Raw genomic sequence first — 23,526 nt, forward strand, 5'->3', positions numbered from 1 at the left:
CTGACCTAATTCTCATATAATTTAAGACTTATTTTAATTACCAGTTAAAATATTAATCAAGTGACAATTTAACAAAGAGCTGGCTTCAGAAACAGGAACAACTTCAGAAAAAACTGGCTTCAGAAACAAGTTCACTTGTGTGTTAGCTGAGGAATAAATCAGTTCTGCTAAAAGTCAACTTCAGGGAATGTGTAAATATATGCTTTACTTCTGAAAATTCTGAATGTGACAACAGAAAATATTACCCTTTTTTTTGAGTTTGCAGGGTTTTTACTTCCAATTCCTGAACTACTTCTAAATGCTGCTATTGAGTTTCTGAACAAATTACTTAATTTGCGTTTCTCTAACGTATTACAACCAACATATATTTATTAGAGTCAACTAGATAATGAGCTCACCTACAACGCACTGCTGAGTCGATTATTTTTACTTACTTAAGACATGAAAAACAGTCAGAGATTGGTTGACTCAGGCCAAAATCAGCTGCAGACACAGAAACTGCCTAGATCTGTTTCAAAACTTTGAAGTGAAATGTTCTTTCTCTTGTGGGAGCTTTTCATGATGAAACACCTCACAGTGCCAGCCCATGCCCAGTAATGAAAATACTTGTTGTATGTGGCAACCAGAAACAATACCTACCCATGACAGTCACACAGCAGATCAGCCCATCCTACAAAGCAAACTACCAATATGAGCGAAGACAAAAGCCCTTGAAGATTAAAATGAAATGGTACACGAACAAATTAGTGAGGTAAGAAGGGTGATGTTGCCATGAAGTAACTGGGCACAGGGACTGCAGAGCAGCTTACGTACATTTGTTTTGTCCTCCAGTTTACCTGGCACTTTCTTGTCCACCAAGCTGTTTAATGACACTGGAAAAAAAACACTTGATCCCTCCATGGTTGTTTTCTCTCTCACTTGCTTTTCATTTTATCTCATTAGTCTGAGAGCAGTTTGAGACCAGAATCTGTCTTGGATTTGAAGAGTGTCTAGCAAAATGAAGTCCCTGGGATCAAGATACCTAGGCACCACTGCAATCATAAATAAGAATACATCCTCCTGACCTACAGACAATCTAAACTGATCTATGTAATTATGCTGAAACAGTGACACTCCCTATGACCAGAGCTTCAAGAGGAAGTAGATTAAAATCCTCTTTCTTTTCCTGTAAGAAAGCCAGATTGTATTCCTTGAGATCTAGTGCACAGGAGGCAAATTCATTCTTTAGAATCAACAGTTGAATAGGAAGTTGTTGATGTTTATAGATATATTGAATGGGACAGCTGTCCTTTTTCAGTAACAGAGGTATATACAGAACAAACTCCTCTTTTAGTCAGACATTTATCATGTCCATATTTTGAAGAGTAACAGTCATAACACAGTAAAGTTTAAACAGGGCTTTAAATTTCTTTGAGTTTAAAAAGTGATATACATAAATTTGGAACACACACTTGTATTTTCAACCCTTTTCAATGTGCAGGTCCTAAAGTGCTTATGCATAGCCCTGTACAGCAATGTAGGAAAGGCTACATAAGGATCAAGCTTGGTTTTCTTGGTTCTATTTTGTACTCCCTCACAGGTAATCTCTAATCTCAAGGGGCCTCTAGGTCTCATGTTCCATAACAGAAATCTTAGATAAGAGAGAAAGACAGACAGCACCTGTAATTCAGTAGCAATACTGAAAGTAAAACAGACATATCTGAAGAAACCTCATTCATACCACCAGCGTCGTTTTCATTTCTCAGGGAAGGAACCTCCCTACTTCTGAAATGCTCATTATCAATGCAAAACAAACAAAAAACTCAATAAAATTGGGTAGCATCGTTATTGCTACACTAACATAATAATAAAAGAAAACATTTACTACATATGTTTATTTGTGTTATTCACCCATACTGAGAATACAATTACAAATTATGCAGATAATACATACTGAAAGACAACATGGTTATTCAAGATACAGAGTATTATTAATAGAAATGTGTTTATTCAGAAAAGTAAGTGTAATTTAAGTATACTATGACTTCTCTGTTCATGCACAGATACACAATAACTGAAATATTCAGAAGAGGAGAATGCTCTGGATTTTTGTTTTGATTTGCTGGGTTTTTTTAAGATGCTTTACTTTCTGCTGCATTGTGGCTGCTAGAAAAGCATTAACCTCTAACTTAAGAAATAAGAATAAGAATTATTCAGAAGCAGTTTAAAATGGGGTCCATCTCAGTGTAGCCCATGTCATACACCAAAACAAAGACAACAACCCTCTTCACTTGGACCCATAAACAAGAAAGAAAAATATACATGGTAGCAGAACAGTGAGACACAGGTGTTATGGTTTGAGGGGGCACAGGAGGTTACTTCTATCAATACTTATTGTCATTAGTTATAATTTTATAAATCTTTTATATTATTTAGCAACACTTCAGGAGTTGATAAGTAAAAAAAAAAAAAAATTGATTCATTAGGTTTGTAAAATTCATTTTGTTTGGGACTTTCAAGGCAATGGCAAAAAGGGAATTAAGTGTCTAACCAGCTTTTTGGAAACTCCCCAACTTACTACATAGTACCTTTCTAGCCTTCATAAAAGTTATTTTAACTGATTCATACCCCTAGGTTATTAACAAAGAGAATTTCAAAGAATAGGTCAAGATTTCATTTCATACCATGTTCCTGATATTAGCATTTAAATATCTTTATTCTGCATACTCAGAAAATAATTCATATGCCTGTAAGTGCTGTCTGAAAACAACTGAAATGGAAAACAATTCTAGAAATGAATTCTATTAGATCAAATCTTCTCCACAAACATGAAAACAATACAATTATATGGTTCAGTCTGATCCCTGTGGGAGGAAGTTATCCTTCATTAAATATTTCACAAAGACAATGGCTGTACAGAATTATTACATACAAAGAATACCTAGATCACTTTTTAAGCACAGAAATCTTTGCTTAGTAACATTTCAACAAAAAGGCAAATTTTTTCAGCCTAAGGCTGAGACAACTTTATTTCCAAAGCACAACAAACAGCTTTGCTCTACAAAATTTACTTCAGGCAGGTATTAACATCAAACTAATCTGGGGAAGAAACACTGCATTAACCTAATAAATAAAGGAGTGGTCTATACATTAAACACACAGTAAAACTGGAACAATCTCTCTCTCCTTTTTTAAACTAGCAGATATGAAACTACAGGGAGGCACAAAAAGAACTATGAAGTTGCAACCTGTTACTTCTGTTTATCTGAATGCATTATTATTCAGTCCTGTGGAGGACATTTAAAATAATAATTTTATTTCAACTGAGGCACACACCAAAAAATGCAACAATAGATTTACCTACTTTCATAGAGAAAAAAAATCAAATTTGGATCTGTATTTGGATAAATTTTTCACGCTCAGGAATTTAATACTCGTTATCTAATATTAATTTTTATCAACAGAGAGGATTATCTTCACATCTTGCTTGCAAGTCAAGATAAGTCAGAGGTAGCTTGGGAATGCTTTAGAATTTAGTGTTTTACTTGAAATGAATGAATCCCTCTTTCAAAGGGTTTCATAATAAGTACAAAAAGCAAACAGTATATACAGCTGCCACTGCCTGCACCAACCAAATGACTTCAAGAAGCTCAAAATAAGATTACAACAGGGAAAAGCACAGCGCACTCACTACTTTGCACTTGCTTCAGTGCACCAGTTCAGGCTGGTTTTCTACAAAAGGAAGCACCCCACTAACATAGTATGCTATTCCCAGTGACAGAAGCGCAATGACAATGATCAGGAGCAGCACCCTCCAGAAGCCCAGGTCTTCCACAAACTCTTGCCATGTCGTGCGGAAACTGGAAAGAACTCCTTCCCCTTGCTGTAGGTTTGGATTAAGGAGGGAATGGCTTTCCATCGCACTATGAAGGATTAAAGTTAAAAATACATCAGAGCAAAAGAATACACCTTTAAGTACGACACTAATCCTACTAAGAGCAACCCAAACATTCTATATTAAAAACTAAAACCACCCTGCGGATCTATAGCATTGTCTCTGCTAAATCAAGACTAAGCAGATCAGGAAAAAAAATCCTAACTCTAAAATTTAGTTAGCTGAAAGTCTTTTTTATTAACCTGTGTAAATGGAATCATATTTGTATCAGTACAACTGCATCGAGTTTGCAGGCCTGCCACACAGAAGCCTTCAAAAGTCAGTCCCCATAATTCCTACTAAATATGGCTTAGTAAAATTTAATGAAGCATAAGCTAAAACCTCAAGAGGCACAGTTCTTGCTAATAAAACAACAAATTAAGATTTAAAAATAAACTGATGAATAACATGGAAACTTTAAACAATATAATTTAGATTCTGAACTCTGGAGTGATCTTTACTGCTTTTCTATGAGTCTTTGTTACAGAGGCTTCTTCTCTAGCACAAAAATTTGACAGAAAACAGTAAGTTTGGATAACACCAAGTTCAGAAACTTTCTGACCTACAAGACCAGTTGGCGTTGCTGTATTTTCTCCCCTAGGGCATTCAGCAGCTGCTTTGATGTTTTAATATTGCACTACTAATCCATTAGACCTCCTTAAATTGTCAGACTATAAATTAGGGACTGAAACTCTCACTTTTAAATGAGAAACAAATATAAAATTAGAATGATGGAGTCATCCTGACAACAAATCACCTTTAGCAAAAATGCAAGTTGATTCAAATACTGCATGGCTTCTTGCAACTCTCCCAGTTTTGCTGGTTTCAAAATTGGTTTACAACAGGAAAGTTTCTCCCTTGTTGTGCAAAAAGTCCTCACAAAGAATAGGAAAACTTTCTGATAACTTGATTTCACTTATGTAAAATTTTAGCCATCTGCACAGCCCTGCAACTTCTCACTTGAATGAAATTACATACACAGGTGTTTACAGGATTAAGCTCCCACAAGCATGGAAAGGAAATGGTGGAATCAACTACATACACAATTATGCCAATAGCAGAGGGTAAGAGGAGAAAAAACAGGTTTTTTTCCTCCCTTATAGTTGCTTTCAGTTACTATATTCCTAAATATCTCTTATAGCAATAATAATAAACCAAAACATTCCAGGGAAAAGTAATATCCAAGTCAAAACTAATTGCAGAAATTCTATTTTTCTTAGTGACAGTAATAAATTGACAAATTATTGTTTTCAGAAAAATGTCTTATTTATGAACCTCTCTTCTAAGATTACATGACAGAAAAACTTCACAATATTCATATGGTATTTTTTCTTGGGAAATACACTCACTGAAGAATAATTAGCCTAAACTCCCATAGCTTGCTGAAGTACTGTAGCATCTCATGAGGAAGACTTCAGAAATTGCCTATTAAACAGCTTGGGGTTTTTTTGTTTTTTAAATATTTGCCTTGCTGTAAATCTATTTTTGCTTGTCCACAGCTGTGGGATTTAGTCATCTTCCTTGCTTGTGATTTCCCAAGCAAAACAAAGGGTTTAATAAAATACAGCCACTCGTGTAGAACAGAACTACTCACTAAGTTCTAACTAGTTAATATATAACCACAGGAAGGTTAAGTAAAGGTCCAATGCAATTTAAGTAAGAAGACCACATGCTTCTTCATTAAGTAGAACAGGGTATGTAGAAAACACTTTTGCTATTTTATATTACAACCCATTTAAAATAAACGTTATTCACGATATATTTTCTTATTATGAACTCCAGTTGCTTAAGCACTGGCAATGCAGCAATGCATTCTGCAGAAGAGCTTGTGCCACGCGGTCCAGACAGATGTTCTCTTCTGTTTCCAACACAAAGTGGAAGTTGACATTTGGCTCACTGGTGGGCACAGTCAGAGGTCAGGCTGGGCTGGGCAGATGGACAGATGACCTGTGCTTAGGGCCGGGCAGAGCGAGTGCAGCCGCTGCCAAGGGCAGAAGGAAGGAACTCCAGAACCCAGCTATGCACCCTGCTGCCTGGGCAGCAGCAACTCTATACAATAAGGAGCAGAAAACTTAAGTCTGAGGCAGTTTTTAGAAAGAGCAACCACCATTTCTCCGTAGGTTCATGCATAATGTAAGAGAGTCGGGGCAGGGAAGGGGACAGAAGACATCTATCTAAGTGTCTCTAAAATGTGAAAACAATACTAAGAGGGAGGAGTGAAACTGTGGAGGTCTGAAAGCCCAACTGTTACAAAGACATTATTTATTTAAGAGTAAACAGCATACAAGCTCACTTGCTTTTGCTGCTGTAGGCATCTGTTACTTGTTATTTTTAAAATAATGTATTTCAGACATTTTAAACACCTTCACAAACAAGCTGGGTACTGCACTGTTTATCTCTCTGTGCCTTTGTCCAAGGAGAGTTGCTGACTTCCTTGCCAAAGCAAACAATATAACATTTATGAAGGTCAAATAACAGAAAGGAAGCTATGCTCATTAAAGGGAAACTATCAAATAAAAAATCGAAATTTAAATGGGGCCGAGCTGTTGATCCATATGTTTAAACAAAAACAACATAAATGCACTTCTGTGTGACAAGCAACGTTTAATAAATTTAATCTAAGTAGAAATATAGACAAATTCTACTAATTTATGCCCATATGATTTTGAGAATAACATTAAATTTTCTATTTCAGGGCTTAAAACGGTCTCTCTGATGAGTGGAGTCACCTGATGCATAAGAATGAACTTCCAGTCTGGTCACTGGGAGTATTTTGCATGATTTCTGTAATTTTGTTGGTTTCACCTTTCTGTTTACTCAACTTAGATAACGACTCTATCCACACAGTTTAGTTCTCATTTAAAGTGAAGGCAGCGTACATTCTGACATAAAGTGAACAACAATCACTTGGCAAAAACCTTCTGTCTCTTGAGATGTGATGTTCCAGCAGTCACAGGTCATTGTCATTATTAGACAACATAAAAAATTACAAATTTGAATAAATTCAGTGTAAGAGCAACTATTCCAAACAGTGTAGATATCCTGTTTCAAATATAAATTGAAAAAAACAAAAGAGTACTGGAAAGATCTCTTGCATTATTAATCTCAGTCTCATGTTCTGCCTTGTCTACTGGTAATTCAATGGTTCCTGCAAGAGAACTGGCATCCTTTGAAACTTGCCAGGATTCTTGCTTCACCTAAATCCTACAAGAAGGCTTTCTTGGAAGCTCATTGCAAACAACCACTCAATTTTAAATCAAAATGTATTTGTGGTTTATCTGTAGCCTTTGGCTCTCATACTATCATCAACCTTTGTCTCAGTTATTTCATGTTATTCAAAACCAGTATTTCTTGTTAGCAATCACACACCTCTCAGTCTTCACTCCACCAAGCTAACATGAGTTCTAGTTGCCTCCTGTCACCAGGAGACTCTTTGTTCCCTGGAGCTCTGAAGCAATACTTCTCCACTTTTCTTAAAAGGATAAATTCAGCTTTTTTCAAACAGAGCTAAACAGCATTAAAAAACCTACTGCACAGCAGAAGTTACCAGTGCTTTTTACAATGGCACTGACAGCTTTCTTTACATAGAGGGAATACCTGATTTTGCACATTCTAGGACTTCTCTGCCTTTTGTAGGGTATCGTCATGGAGTAGGGTAGCAAATGGAGTTGCATTTTGTGCTACTGAATCACAATTAATTTCTAGTAATTTCCTCTCCCTTGTCATCCCAGATTTTTGTCTACACCATCCCAATCTTCCTCTGGGTTTCCTATACCTCATTTCTAATATTACTAACATGCTACTACAGCAGATATATGAAATTTATGAAAATTATAAGTAAAGTCTCAGAATCAGACCTTCACAAATTCATTAGCAACTTTCCTCTAATCTAGTATGTTCCCTGAAATTGTCAGCAATTTTTCTGAAATAATAATTTCTCTTTTCTCCTTAGCTACCATGCAATTCTCCTTTTATTCTCTACCTTTTCCAGGACTACGGCCAACAGAAATTTCATATATGGCACAACATCAAATCCTTTATTTAAGTTCAGATAGATGAAAAGTCTGCTATCTCTTCTTTGCACAGACAATCCATCTTACTGAAAGGATATTAGGTTAGCCTGTGCCACTGGCATTTTGCATTTCAGCCCATTTTCCCCTTGACTTTGTGATAAGTGGTAGAATATTTATTTTTGAGAATCTTTAATGGAAAATGAGTAACTATTTTTAAAAATTTCCACCATAAAATTAAAATATCAATAGAAATTTTTTTTTCTGTTTATAGATATTTTTTCAACATATAAATTTGATTTTGATTTGAGCTGATAATACTAGGCCAAATGTGATATTACCTGTTTCGAGGAACAGTCAATCACAAAAATCTAAAAGCCATAAACATTATTTCTCCTGTTAATTATTTTTGTTTTGTAAATACCTTTCACTTTCAGCAGTTTGCATCGTTTCCAACTTTGAGTGAGTTCCTCTGTTAAATCCTTTCACCTCCTGCTCCTCTAAAGATTCCAGAAGTCTAATCACATCTTTATTCACACCCCTTCGTTTTGCAAGAACAAGCGGTGTTGCACCTTGGTGGTTGCTAAAATAAGCCCACAAAAGGACATAAGAAGAAAAGAAACACTGAATTCAGAAATTTTGTAACACAACTCAGCATAACACATTACTAATTTAATAAGTCCTCAGAACTAGTTTCTGTCATAGACAGTAAGAAATCTCCACAATTTACAGCATAACGAACAATGTAAGAAAATCAGTGTATTTAGGTTTGAAATTGCACAATTCCTTTTCCTCTAAATAAAATAAAAATTTCTAGTACTCTAATAGATTTGCAATATCTGGGTGTTATAAGAAATAATAAACACTAGATTTATGGCAATGTTCAAGATTAAGCTTTATTTCAAGAAGGAATTGTGCAATCTGGCTCCTTGCGGAATATCAGGCAAAAATGAAATAAAGTACAAATGGTCCTTCTGCTACTATTAAAACAGGACTAGAGCTGCCTTCAGACTAGGAATTTTCCCCAGAGTTGTTTGAAATGAGAAAAAACCCAACAACCCACAACTCATAAACAATCTGGTCTGCCAATAACTAGTTTTGCTGAGTTAAAAACATTAATGAGCAACAAGTGAAAAAGGGACAGATTTAACAACTCAAAAGGTTTTGAAGTTACTACTGTTTTTTGCACACATTGTGAATATGCAGAAAGTTCCACAAACAAAATAATTGAGTTTCTGCAATGAAACAGCTGGTTATTTTGCAGCTTGAGAGTTTGCATCTGAGCACTGGCATCTAACAGCTGCTGGAAGCCAGAAGGAAAGAATATACAATATTTAGAAGAAGGACTGAGTCACAGACTTTGAGGGAGGGGGAAACACTGAAAGGAAGCATTGTTACCAAAGGAGTAAGGGAATGAACTGACACACACATACACTGCATTTTCTTTGTCTCCTCCAATTAAAACAATAGAACTGTGGTGGAGAAAATTCTTTTCAAGGAGTCCATGTGACTTTTTTATTTGGTGCAAACCACCCACACCTGGCTGTCTGGCCAAACCAGGGCAGCAATGTCATCAGTGAGGCAGAATTAGATACAGCAGCCCACACCAGCAGCTGCTATTTTTATTTGCATTTCTTGTTGCACAGACTAGCAGAAGTAACCTCTTACCTGCCTTCTTATTTTGTGTTTTTATTGACTAATATCTTTTAAAAGTTGAATTGCACCAAATACAGCATTTCAGCAACAGAAGATTTATATGCAAGGCTTTGGCAGCAGCAGACTAATATACTATAAAATATGTACTATGTTAAAAAAAAAAAAAAAAGTAACTTACCAAATATCAATTTTAAGTCCATTAGAAACCAGGAACTGGATGGTATCCACATGGCCACACAGGTGAAGGGCTGTGTTACCTTGGTAATCAGTGGCTAGTAGGTCAGCACCAAATTTATGTAAGAGTTGACAGATGTCTACATTTCCCCTGGCTGCAGCAAGGTGAAGGCCAGTTCGGCCTCGGCTGTCACGAATATTTGGGTCAAACCCACTCTCTAGCAGTCGCTTGGAGTAGTTAAAATCTCCATCAATGCAAGCCTGCAGCAGCGGCACATTTGTCTGGGAAGAGTCGTTGACAAAAACGTAGGACATTGTCCTGATTCCCTCTGGAGCAGATGACAAATCTGCAAGTAAAAAGGGAAAGAAACGATGGTGGAACCAGGCAAATTAACACAATGCAAATATTCACTAGACTGCTCAGATTTCCAAAGAAGGCAAACTAGCTTATAAATGAACTTTTTGATCTTCCTGTCATACATATTAACTCTGTGTGCTGCGTTGCCTTCTGGTAATATGGAAAGAGCTCCTTTTAGTCTTACTTCCACCTCTGGAAACAGCAGCAGAACTTTGTTATTACAGAAAACACACAAATGCAAGACAGATGATGAATTTTCACTGAGGAAGAGACCACATATAGTAGCACTGATATTAAAGAGCAAAACACAGTAGATGAGAACTGAAAGGGAGAAGAATCACCTTTCATAAACTGGGGAACTATAACAATACAGTTAACAGGTGTAGTGACACTAACTGCAGTTCCTACCAGCTATAAGCAAAGCTACTCCACTGGGATTTCTACCATCTGAATCTGAACTTTGATGCAGAAAATACAGTCAGTTGCTGAAAACGTTTGATTACTATAAATAATAATTCCTTCATTCTGCAAGAAGTATGTTTTTAATACTTTTTGCAGAATATTATTTTTATAGTACCATAGATACATGAAGAAGAATAGCAATACAGACCATAGCAAACTGAGTGTATAATGTGAAATTGTCCACCTGAAACTGAAAACTGGAAGGACAAGGAGGAAAATGGTAAAATCAACTATGAAGCTACTATGGGTTCAACTAGAACCCCCCTAGATGGAGAAGCAAAAATGTAGTTTCTCTGGCTTGATATTAAATAAAGGATTAAGTCTTTTTCTGTATCAGGACCTAAAAGAGAAAGATGGATGCTGTTTCACCATGGATTTCTTGATACAGAATATTTAATGAAGTATGATTTAAGTTTTGCAGAAGAATAGTTTAAGGATGAGTCAAATAATGAGGGTACAATGACACTGTGTGCTTATGAGACACAGAAAATATGACTTGAAAACACAAAAGGAATAAAGAGAATGACTATGCAAGGAGATGGTAAAATGTGCATGGGGGAAAATAAACAAAAAGATCTAGGAGACTGGACAGCAAAGCTTTGCACTGCCCCAGAGGAGGCAAAAAAGAAAAAAATGTAAACCAGTAAAAATCCTGAGAAGAAAACTCAATACAAACATAATACATTTCAAGTGACAGGAAGGAAAAGTGATTTTACCAGATAAGCTTTGAATGGAAACTGAACTGAAACTTCACTTGAAGCAGTATCTTTCACTTGCCCAGGGTTTGTATTTTGGGCTCATGATGTACTAGTGCTCCGATTAACTATCTGAACCTCTTATTAAAACTCCTACATGCAGATTTAAAGTTTCTCATCTATGTAAGGTATCTTTCTACAACAGTGCACTCATTCAGACAGGAGAATGGAAACATGGCCAGAAGCCAAAGAATTAGATTTAAAACCTCTTTTTTTTTTTTTTTTGAGGGTTTATGATGTCTTCATGATCTCTTCCTCCATGTTCTAGATCAAATTCAAGATAAAAGTACCTACAGAATTAATTTAAAAATTTTACACACAGGTCTGATTAACAGCAGTAGCATTTGTGGCAGATGAGATTAATGAATCATATTTAAACTTCACTAGTTTGTAATTTCTATTTGGACAAATTCTGCTACATGTATCAACACTGTCTAGTTTCCCAGTGCAGGAATGAAAACTTTTTTTCTTTTTTGGACACAGAAGAGAAAGAGATAGGAGCAACTTCTACGTGCTGGTATCTGTACAAGGAATGATTTTAAGCAGAGTACATTCCCCTAGGCTGCAAGTATGTTTTTAAGCACATTATGAAGTATCACTGGTTCAAGTACCCTTTTCCATAATCATATGAAATAGCAAAAGGTCAGTTATTTGAAATGTAAAATTATGAAATGTAAAACATTTCATTGGAGACTACTGTCATTTAGGGTACTACTAGCTTTGCTATAACCCTACACAAAAAGAAATGTACAATGTACGTACTCGTATTTCCAGTAACTGTGTTACAAACCCCCTATATGTTTCACAACTAGGATTCTCAGTTGACAGTAATTTCAGTTTTCTTTTTCATTTCCCACCCAAATCACAAATGATACAAGAATCAGTTTTCAACTCTGCTAGCCCAGCCTTTGCTGAGAAAAATAGTGGGCCAAATTTCTGTACAATGTGACTTTGGCCTTTATAATCTGCTCTAAACCTTCCCTGAAGCAAGATCATAAATAATTTTAAACCCTCCAGTTATCAGCCATAGTAACAGCATATCAACAGCACAAAACCCTGCTTGTACTTGATAACAAGATCATGGCTCGTTTGTAAAATAATATGAGAGTGTTTAAATCTGTTTAACAAAACAAGGCCTAACATAAATGGAAAACAGAATATCATACTGGAAGAGATGTATCCTATTTGAGAAACAGCATGGTGTGCCCTGTTAAACCTAAGCTAATGTTTGTATTTTCATACCAGAGCTGGATGTCTGGTAAAGCCTTACAGAATTCCCTGTCACTTCACATACAATTCTGATTAAACATTAACTAACAATATCAGAAAAAAATCCTCACTGTATTATCTTCAGAAAGCAAGCACAAAGATTAGCAGTTATCAGAAAGTGTAACTGGAAGTAATTCTGATTCAGAATTTACTACCACTAGAGTCTTTTAGAATTGATCACTGAAGTGTAGAAGACTAAAGTGAAATCTTAGTACTTTGCAGTAAGCAAGGAAAAAAACCCAAGAAATCCTGCTTCCCAACACTTAAGGTTGTGGACTAGGCAAATGCATTCACCAAAAAAAAAAATCAAAATAAAAAAATAAATAATAAAACATTTTCCTTGTGATTAAAACAACTTTTTCCTACAAATACAACCCTATTTCAGACATGGCTTCCTAACCTATGACAGATATGAGCTGCCTACAAAACTGAACTACACACCATCTTTAAAATGCCAGTCCCCAAATGATCTGTTCTTGCCACAAATTTAACCCAATTTAGCAGAATTTCCCCTTTAACAAAGCTTAGAAAAAAAATTACAATAGTCAACTTAATTGGGGTTTTTTTAGTAGACAAACTATGGTTACATTTATGTCCACAGTATGTATCAAAAAGCTTGTTGCTGTAATGAATATCTAATGCAGTGGATTTAGAAACTAAAATATACAGCATTACCCATTCTCTTTAAATTGCTTCTGAAAAGTAAATCAGATAACAACTCTGAACCTGCCTAAAAGCTGGTACACCATCACTAAGCACTAATTCACTAATGTGAAATGGACATGCATTAGTAACGAGACACAAAAGTATCGCAAAATGAGCATTCTGAATACCCCTATAAATTACTACTACTGGAGTTAAATATAATTTGGTTCAGTAAGTGACTGCTTCTAAAAATGCATCACTATCTACTGCAAAAGTATATTTTAAATTATACTTTTGTTAAAAAAAAAAAAAGTTTGCTGTTAATAACTCAGTACTTTGATAGAAAATTCGTTTTGAGAAAAAAAGTAAATTCAAAGACATCCTCCCAGGCAAGGATTTCCATTAGAAAGGCATAATGTAAGAATACATTTTCTCTAAATTTATACAACACAGACATAGCCTAAGCACAGTGTACTTTTATTAATAACTTTAGAAATGATGCTGTAAGCCACTTCCTCAGTGACATGTGGGCTAGTACAGTGTAAGAAAATCTAATTGAACTGTTCTGTTTTAAAAGGGATGCTTATATTTAGCTATTCTGTAAGAATAACTTACTTTTACCTACTAGAAGTCAGTTGTCTCCCACTGTACTGTGCACAATGCTAGCTCAGCATCACATGCTGACCTGCTGTACAATACATCCACACCTGCAGAAGGCAGGAATGATCTTGAATAGTTCAAACCATAGAGCTGGATACAAGTTCTGTGACCTCTTAAACTAGCCCTAAATTTGCACTAACCATAGACAGTTCTATTTTACAGCAAATAGATGCTGCTGTCTCTGCCTTTTTGGCAAGTTCAACAGCTACCAAAAAGGTCCAGAAAAAGAAGAGAACACCTAGATTGTGAGACAAAAGCACTAAAAGGACCAGTGTCTACACTACAAAAATAGTAATGAAACTGACAAGTTGTAATAATTACCCAGTCACTGCTTCATGGGATATGCCAGTTCTGCAAAGCTACAGTACTTCCAAGAACATTCAGAAAAACTGAAGTGATTGTCCCTATTTAAAAGAAAACACATCAGAACAATGAATCAGTATCAATTGCTCAGTACTTGAGATTTCTCAGTATTAATACACACTTTGACATCTAGAACCTAAGCATCAGCAAGATTGCCACAAGAGAAACTGCCACCACCAAGAAATGGAAACTGAGACAAAACCAAGAAAAAGTAGCATCCCTCACTCTATGCCAGCAAAACGCAGATCTTATTTGTAAAATCTGCCTTTACCAACTTCCTCATGGCAAACAGCTTCCTCTTTCTGTAATACAGTTGAAAACAACAGCAGCTTGCAGAGCTCCTCCTCTTCAGTCTTTAAATGAATGAAAAACATCCCAGTACTTTGCTTAAACTGTAAGCCTATGAACACTGATCAGACATTGAAATGTAAACCCAGCAATATTACCCTCTTTCCCTTTCTAGGCAGGCTGAGGGAGAAAATTCCTTGGTAAGTTTTCATGCACACTTGTATTTATGTGTGAGCTGTTAAAAACCCATTTAGCTGAATAAATATTGTATTTAGTAAAAAAGTCATATGATCAATTGTAATTTCTGTTTAGGAAAGAAACCCATTATCTATGTCACGTTCTATTAAAAACTTTTATGTATTCAGTGCAACCAGAACAGTTTTACTGCTCCACTAATATAGATCTGCTGCTAAAAGCAGCACCTCAGACCCCATACAGCATGATGTCTGTTTTACACACCTGTTTTTTTGCTGCATTTTCCCTTTCTAACTTTAGTTATTTCTAAAAACAGCTCCTGGATTCAAGGTATCACAGCAGATTCATAAGGCCAACCACACCCTTCATGTCTCTAGCCTGTCACAAGGATTAAGAGCTAACACCAGAACATCATTTATGCCATTTGTTTGCAGTCATTCCCATTTCCTTCTGCAGACATGAAACGTGTATGTATATTCTTCTGATGGCAGGACCATCCTGTGGTGCACTGCATATACACAGCACTTGGCACATACAGGCTACAAAGTGCTTTATGAAAAAAAATTAGAATAATTATTGCTGCTTTTTTACGGATCAGCAGACAGTGGCACTGAGAAACAGCAAGCTTGGCTCATCACTGCGTAGTGTGTCAACATTAAGAGATAAAAAAACCCCAAGATCTCAAATGTCACCACAGGGCCGCTAAATGCTTCCTCAAATAATATAGCACATGCATTGTGCCTTTATGTACACAAAATAACAATAGGAAAGAGATCATTCTTTTAAAACACCTTTCTTGACAAGCAGCTTTACAAACATTTTACCCTTACTATACTTAACTGGTAACTCAGTTGCATTACACGTTTCAGTGCACTTAACTTCTATAAAAGATACATTCAAGTGTTTTTGAACCTTGCTCATTTTTCATCTTCTGCAAAAGAACTACTATGGAAGAAAGGCAATTTACAGATTTCTTCAAAGAACCTGTAACTTTAATTCCCCACAACTGGCTCAGGTAAATCAGTAAATAACTGTAGTACTTCCCTGATCATTGCAGTTAATTTGAATACATCTGTTTTTATTGAAAGTTATTGAATCACATCAGTCATAACTATCAACCTCTTCAGAAACATTTATTCTAATTCCTTGTTTCTCCTGGAACATGTTGTGTGCTAATATGAAAGGTCATCGCACACTGTTTTGCAACAGACTAGAGAGAATTTATCCCACTCCTAATGAAGTGTTTGTGTTTAAATCTGCTGCAGACCTTGAAGCAGTCTGCTGGCAAAGCAGACAGCAATCACGGAGCAGGCGGGGCTGGGCAGGAGGGTCTGGCCGGGCTGCTCCGCTGCCTGGGTGAGCGCTGCCACCGCGCGGGCTGCGCGGGTCCTGCCCAGCAAGGGGGGCCGGGAACGCCGGCCTCGCACAGAACGCCGCTCCTAGATCGGTTGGTGTTTTCTGTTTGCCTGAGAAGGAAACGGTGAAAGGCCTGAAAAGAAGATTTCATAAAACCTGATAAAAAAGAATTCTGAAATCCAAACTGCTACTTTCTCGTGGTATAAAGAGCATCTACAAACGGCATATAGATAAACTGCAAGCTCGTTCAAGCTCTGACCCTGTATTCCTAAAATGAGGACTTCACTATGCGGCTTGAGATCTGAAGACAAAGGCATTTTCCTTTTAAAAAAGTAAGCATTTATGCCTGTTTTGTAAAAAAACCCTGAAAACTAAACCCAAAACAACCACCACACCTCTCACACAAAAAGCCCAGTCCCTACCCAGACAAACAAAGTCTAAGATGACAACTTTACTAAAGCGAGAAAAACTTCCTACATCCAGCAGGAATCATCGGAAGTCGCAGCTTAGTCAGCTTAAATCTGTCTGTAAAGCTAACTAAGAACCAAGAACCTGTCACTAAACCACTTATTATTCTACAGTCCATATTTTCTTACTTCATTTCTTATAAGGTACCTAATTGCTTTTATGCTTTTAGTCATACATAATGCTGAAATGGCCTTAGTAATGTACACACCACCAAATCCAGTGTAATGGCTAATGAAATGATGCAGGTCACTTTAAAAAGCAGTCAAAGTCATTTATATGTAATTGTAAGTTTGACTTTACCTTTAAAATAAAATATTGCTCTGCTTGTTCATTATTTTATATCGACAAATAATACCAATAAGACAACAAATACTGTCAGATACAGGATTCTTACTATGACTGATGGATACAGATTTTCTGCTCAGAAATTTGATGTTCACACAGTCAATCATTAAAGGGGGTTATCTAAGCTGAATAGTTACTGATATATTTACTTCTTTCAAATTATCTAAATTTCTATCAATACAGCATGACTTTAAATTCTTAACTGCAGAATACTGGATCATAGAACCATAGAATGGTTTGGGCTGGTAGGGACCTAGAAGATGATCTAGTTCCAACCCCCCACAAGGGCAGGGACACCTTCCACTAGACCAGGCTGCACAAAGCCCTGTCCAACCTGGCCTTGAACACCTCCAGGGTGGGGTCATCCACAGCTTCCCTGGGCAACCTGTTCCAGTTCCTCACCACCCTAATGGTAAAGAATTTCTTCCTAATGTCTAACCTAAACCTCCCCTCTTCCAGTTTAAAACCATTACCCCTATCATAATATGCATAATATGGATCATAATATGCAACATGGTAAGACAAAATGGTAAAACTATTAAGGTTGTATTTCTTATTAATATATATAGATGGTATTTTAAATAAATAGCTACTTCACCATGCTTAGGCTCCAAAAACTTCTCCATGTAGGCAAACCTGTAGTACAAGTGTCTGTCCAAAACAGTGTCTTAAGGGACTGATGGGGGGTAAATCAGCAGTCTACAGGTTCCACAGACAACCAGCAAGTCTGAGAAGTATCAGGGAGGCAACCTTTAAGCTCCCAATCTGCACAGAGGATGGAACTGACCGAAAATGTAAAGGAAGATGGTTGGAAAAATGTCAACTGTATTTGAAACTATTTTTATGGAACTTGACGGTGAGGTAGCTCAACTGATGTTTATCAATTGCATCAATGAAACCTGCTGAGACTAGAAACAAGTCATCACTTGTACAGTGATGTGTACAGTCGGCCTTACGTAACTTAGTAAATGCTAGTAACTTACCCATGAAAGAGTTTATATGTAACATGAAAGCTGCTGTCCAGACAATGAACAGCAATACCACACATGGTGCTTGAGGTGAACCATGGATTAGCACAGTGGCACGACAAGATTCTTTGGTTTGTTCTTTACTTGTTTCCCAATACTATCTGATTTACCTTTATGTCTACAGCTGAGCACTGTGGTTGCATTGTGGATAGAACCACATACCAACTACAAAATACCACACATTACTGAGAGCCCAGTATTTCATACGGGAAGTCAGGATTCTTCTAGTGTTCTGTATCGTCCTACCTAGACTGAACTCATGCGCCATCACGTTCTATTACCCAGTTACTCAGTCTTACAGGGCTCTTCTGCAGCTGTTCCTAGTTGACCTTATGTTTACTACCCATGTCATTAAAAAACACTATCACCTTCTTGCTCACTGCCTTTTCTAAGCTGTTCATGGAAATGCTAACAGTTCAGAACCCAGAAATGAACCCTGTGGAACTAAAATTCTTCCACTAAAAATCCTGACTGTAAGCTCACAAAAACTGCTGTCCTTGATCAGACTGATCCAGCTCTCCCAGCACTCTGCTTTCAACAATGGCAATCAGACTGTTCTTCAGGAGAGCACATGAGCCTGGCTGCTTTCTACAGGCCATTACCCAAACACACCCCAGCAGCCACTACTGTCATATCAAGGACCTCCCCGAGTAGTCCTTTTAGCAAACCCTCAATGGACTCCTTGTCCATGAGTTCTCCTAATCCCTTCCCTGAACCCGCCAACACTTTCTGCCTCCTCAGATCCTCCTGCCACCCCTGCTGAAGTTCTTCCCCATATCCATCTGAAACCACCCTCCCCCCAGCCCAAGCCAGCAACCCCCATTCTAGTGCTGCAAGACTCGACAAAAAGCTCTCACCTTACCCACTGCCTTAATTTTGGAAGTATTGATCATGCCCCAGCCATCTCCCTTCTAATGTGAGCAATCTTGGCTTTCCAGTCTTTCCTCATAAGGAAGTTCATAACCTTGGCTCTTACAGCTCTAATCCACTGTGTTCTTCTTCAGATGGAGAGACCAGAACCACACATGCTACCCAAGATGTGGGGTGCACCAAGCTGGAGCGGCAAAATGGTGCCCTTTGTCTTCTTCTCAGTAGCCTCCCTGAGGACAGTCACCATCTTCCTGGCTTTCCGGTTGCCATGGCACACTGAGCTGAGGTTTTCAAAGAACTGACAACTGTGACTCCAAGAGCTTCTTGAATGGTGGCTGCCACAGCACCATGTAAACATGGTTTAGTCTACTCAAAACATCATGTTACCTTTGTGCACATTGAAGCCTGTGTGCCACTTTTCTGCCCCCTTCCTTTTTTTGGTGATTTTTGCACTTTTTAATTTTTCAACTCAATTATTTCTGCATGTAAGAAATCCCCTTTATGCTATAAGCACAGTCTCCTCAAACACCTCTGGTAGGGTACTGGTTTTTTAATGCTTCCTGAAAATCCAAGTAGACTGTATAAATCACATTAATGGCATCTAGAATCCTACTCGGTACATTTTAGCAAGAGATGACGAGACTTAGATGTAGAAAACCTCTAAAATGTATTCAAACTCAGGCAGAACAAGTCCCTAACATACTCATGCTTCTCTGCACAAAAAATGTTGGGGTGAAGAAGACAGACAAGCATTCTACAACACCCATGGCAAAACCATACACCAGAAACCTTCCCTGAAATGTGCTGCTGCCTTTTCTTTGTCACCATCCATTACTGCTAGTCTGACACTGTAAGAGGTTTTAAGCATGCTGGAGAATATAACCCCATCAATGAACATTAAAAGAATTATACCTTTAAGTTTATGTTATAAAATTCAGACAATGTAGTTGCATTACTTGAACATGAGAAATCTGCTGAGTGACAAAACTGGTGTTTGAGCAGCTCTGTTCCACTTAGTCAACTTAAATTTTATCAACAGAAGAAAGAAGACCACCTAGAAAAGTAGTGTTGATACATGAAATGAAGCCACAATCTAAGTTCTGTAAGAGTAGGTATGGCTTCAGTGAGGTACTGGGCGAGCTAAAACCTTTTTCCACATATTTAGTAAGTACCATCTTTAAATAGTAAATCAAACCACAATAAATGTGAACATTTCAGTATATGTGCTCTTGACTTAGTGACAGCAGAATCTCAATAAACACCAATTGTCAAAATTTGGTGAAACAGGCCCATGCCCCAAAGACAGGCCCATCAGCCTGTCATCTACACTAACAGCATGCTATGAATGGTCTCTACAGAAAGCTGAATGCACCAGGGATCATATATTTCATATAATGGGTACAAACCAATGCCCTCTGAAATATTTTATATGCTTACTAACTGACGCATTGGAAGTGGAGCATCCAAAAATGAGATCATGTGGGAGGCAACCAACTGGCAGACTGATCAAAAGAAAAGAGAAACAGCCCTCAAAATTACACAGTGCCCAAATCCCTAGATGAGCCATTAATAGTTCAGTCCTTGGATGACCAGGTATCTCAGGTCCTAGGCTGCAGATGAGGACTTCAAAGCCACATGTATTCATTAACTGCAGAAGATATGAGGTGCAATAACAGTCAACTTTAAGGCACCACTTCAAACCCCTTGCTCTTGCTGATGAGCCAACTCTAAATGAAGGATACTAAAACCTGCTGAGAGGAAACCTACCACTGAGTGCAGATCAGAACTAATTTTTATAGTCCCCTCTTGCAGAGACAAACTAACATTCTTCTGGTAAGAAGACATCAGATGCACATACTACACTTCAGCCTTTGACTCACCCCGCTCTCCAATACCTTCTCTTCAACTCAAAAAGAGATAAATTAGCCAGTGTAATTTTCTGATTGTCACCAATCCTAGTACTCAGACTGCAAAGATTACTATCAATATTTTTCTTCCAAAAAATACATTTAACAAGTTCTTGTTAATAACCTATTTTACAAACAAACAAAAAAGAAAAACAAATCTGAAGTCTACAGCTAACCCTAAGCTTAGTCCCTGCCTACAGCAAGCAAAAGCATTACTTTCACAAACCAGTCACATTCCATCTAAAAAATGTTGGGCTTTTACTCCTCCTAGACCTTTTGGAAGGGTGCTCCTGAACATCAGTGCTCTCCAACACTGAATTTTTCATATATTATTAATCTTTAAATCTATGTTAAATTATTCACTCTTCAGTTCAATTTATTCCTTTCAGAGTGTTCACCTTGATGGTTCAATAAAAAGTAACAAAGCCTTTATTCTGAAAAACTAAAAAAAGCCAAATGCCCTTTCAACAAACTCTTAATTTCTCTACCTGTTTTAGGCACATCTTCCTGAATCTGTTCCACTTTATCTTTTTACCTAAGAATGATAAACATTATACAAAGTATAATATAACTACATATAATATAGTATAAGTATAATATAACTGCAAATCCTTATTCTTTAAATTGTTATTGTACTTATTTCATTCTCTAGTTCTTAGGATCACCCAACTCCTTCTGTGTAGTACTGTAAGCCATGTCTACAGTGGCAATGTCTCCAAACTCTTCATCACTAGAAATTAAACCAGTAAACTTTTAATTCTTACATCAAAGATCTTTACTAAATATTTAATAAGACTGGCATCAAGATGGATCTTCAAAGCACTAATTTTATAATTGTTTATGCTCAGATTTGATGGATTTTCTTTTCAATATTACTCATCATAGTTTGCCTCTAGTTACTTCCCCATCCTCTTTACAATTCCAGCATTATCCCTATCTATTCGGCACGATAACAATTTCCTTTGCAGCAGATGACTAAAAACTTCAGTGTTGTCTAGAAAAATAAGAGAACTGTTCCATGTCCCTTAAAAACAGTAATTACTTTATCAACACAGTTCTGAGGACAAAAAAAAAAAAAAAGCTCTTCTGGCAAAAATACGTACTGCCTTTTAGTTTCAGGTACCTTCATAGAAGCACAGAATGCTTTGGGTTGGAAGGGATCTTAAAGATCAACTAGTTCTCACTAGTCCAAGCTGCTCAGAACCCCATCCAACCTGACTTTGAACACTTCAAGGGAGGGGCCATCCACAACTTCCCTGGGCAACCTGTTCCAGTGTCTCGCTATGCTCACACTGTGCTCATCCTATCACTACCCGCCCTTGTAAAAAGCCCCTCCCCAGCTTTCCTGCAGCCCCTTCAGGTACTGGAAGGCCGGTTTAAGGTCTTCCTGGAGCCTTCTCCTCTCCAGGCTGAACAACCCCAACTATCTCAGCTTCCTCATAGCAGAGGTGCTCCAGCCCTCTGATCATCTTCGTGGCCCTTCTCTGGACTCACTCCCAGAGCTCCACGTCCTTCTCACACTGGGGTCTCCAGAACTGGACACAGCACTCCAGGTGGGGTCTCAGGAGAGCAGAGGGGCAGAATCCCCTCCCTTGACCTGCTGGCCACACTCCTTTTGATACAGCCCAGTTGTACGACACGGTTGGTTTTCTGGGCTGCTAGTGCACATTAGTGCCTCACGTGGAGCTTCTCATCAACCAGCACCCCCAAGCCCTCTTCCTCAGGGCTGTTCTCAACCCATTCTCCGCCTAACGGGTATTTCTGCTTGGCACTGCCCCGACCCAGGCGCAGGACCTTGCGCTTGGCCTTGCTGAGCCTCCTGAGGCGGGCCCTGGCCCACCTCCCATGCCTGCCAGGGTCCCTCTGCACGGCCTCCCCTCCTGACCGGAGCAGGCAGGCACCGAGCTCCCCGTCTGCCCACCGAGACCGCGCGGATGCAGAGCGCTGCACCCCCTCGGGCCCCAGGCCTGGCCCTGCCTGGACCCCACGTCGCCTCTGTCGCCGCTTGCGGTGCCTGTCACCGGCGGGCCCGCCCCGCGCCGCCAGCCGCCGCTCCCTCCTGCGCTGCCCTCCCCGCTCCCCGCCGCGCCCTCCCGCCGCGCCGCGGCCCCGCCACCCGCCCCCGCCCCGTTCCCCAGCCGCCGCTCCGCGCCCCGGCGGGAGCGCAGGGCTCGGCAGGGCCAGGCCCGCCGCACACACCGCCCGTCTCTGCTGCTGTCCGCACAGACCGGCCGCCCGCCCCGGTACCTGCCGCGCTCCCTGCCCGCTCCGCGCCCGCCCCGCCCCGCCCCGGCTCGGCAGGCCGCGGAGGGCCCGCGCGCGCACCCTGCCGGGCGGAGGCCGCGGCCCGGGCCGTCCCGCCGGGGCCGCCGCCGCGGGAGGCCCAGCCCGTCCCGCCGGGGCCGCGGGGCCAGGCCCGAGGTGCGGGGGCGGCCCCGCCCCGCAGGCGCCTGCGGGGGGCGGCGGGCGGCGGCGCGGGGGCCGGCCCCGAGCGGGGACGCCGCTCCTGACGGGGCTGGCGCAGCCTCCCGCACCTCCCGAAGGTCGCTGTTTACAGCCCCGCTTGTGTGGTTCCAGTCATGTCCCCCCCTCCGGCTTGCAGCCTCCAAGAGCGGGGGAGAGATCGGTTCCGCCGGCAGCCAGGGCGGTGGGCAGCCCGGGCCCGCGGGCCTTCCCCGCGCCGCCAGGAGAGCCCTGCGAGAGGGAGGCCCGGGAACGGGCGAGGCAGGGGGGCCGGCAGGCGGCTGAGGGGCAGGGAAACGCCAGCGCGGGAAGGGGCAGCAGCTTCTCCGAGCCACAGAGCT

At 39.4% G+C, this 23,526-nt stretch overlaps 1 protein-coding gene across 7 annotated transcripts; it reads right to left on the bottom strand.

Annotated features, from left to right (window-relative positions):
• Positions 1 to 1,859: 1,859 nt before the first annotated feature.
• On the bottom strand, positions 1,860 to 23,322 carry ANKRD46 (ankyrin repeat domain 46). Of its 7 annotated transcripts, none has more exons than XM_051610905.1 (5): positions 22,970 to 22,994; positions 14,224 to 14,306; positions 9,758 to 10,100; positions 8,348 to 8,506; positions 1,860 to 3,902 (listed from the first exon to the last, which is right to left on the bottom strand). In XM_051610905.1, the coding sequence occupies exons 3-5, from the start codon at positions 10,066 to 10,068 to the stop codon at positions 3,686 to 3,688; spliced, it is 687 nt and encodes a 228-aa protein (XP_051466865.1). In that variant the 5' UTR covers positions 10,069 to 10,100; positions 14,224 to 14,306; positions 22,970 to 22,994; the 3' UTR covers positions 1,860 to 3,685. The 7 variants fall into 7 exon arrangements, with proteins under 7 accessions (XP_051466865.1, XP_051466867.1, XP_051466864.1 ...); XM_051610907.1 differs by lacking the exon at positions 22,970 to 22,994 and adding an exon at positions 22,922 to 22,940; XM_051610904.1 differs by lacking the exon at positions 22,970 to 22,994 and adding an exon at positions 16,016 to 16,233.
• Between the last annotated feature and the right edge of the window lie 204 nt (positions 23,323 to 23,526).

The sequence above is a fragment of the Apus apus genome, chromosome 2, assembly GCF_020740795.1.
Source record: "Apus apus isolate bApuApu2 chromosome 2, bApuApu2.pri.cur, whole genome shotgun sequence".
NCBI lineage: Eukaryota > Metazoa > Chordata > Aves > Apodiformes > Apodidae > Apus > Apus apus.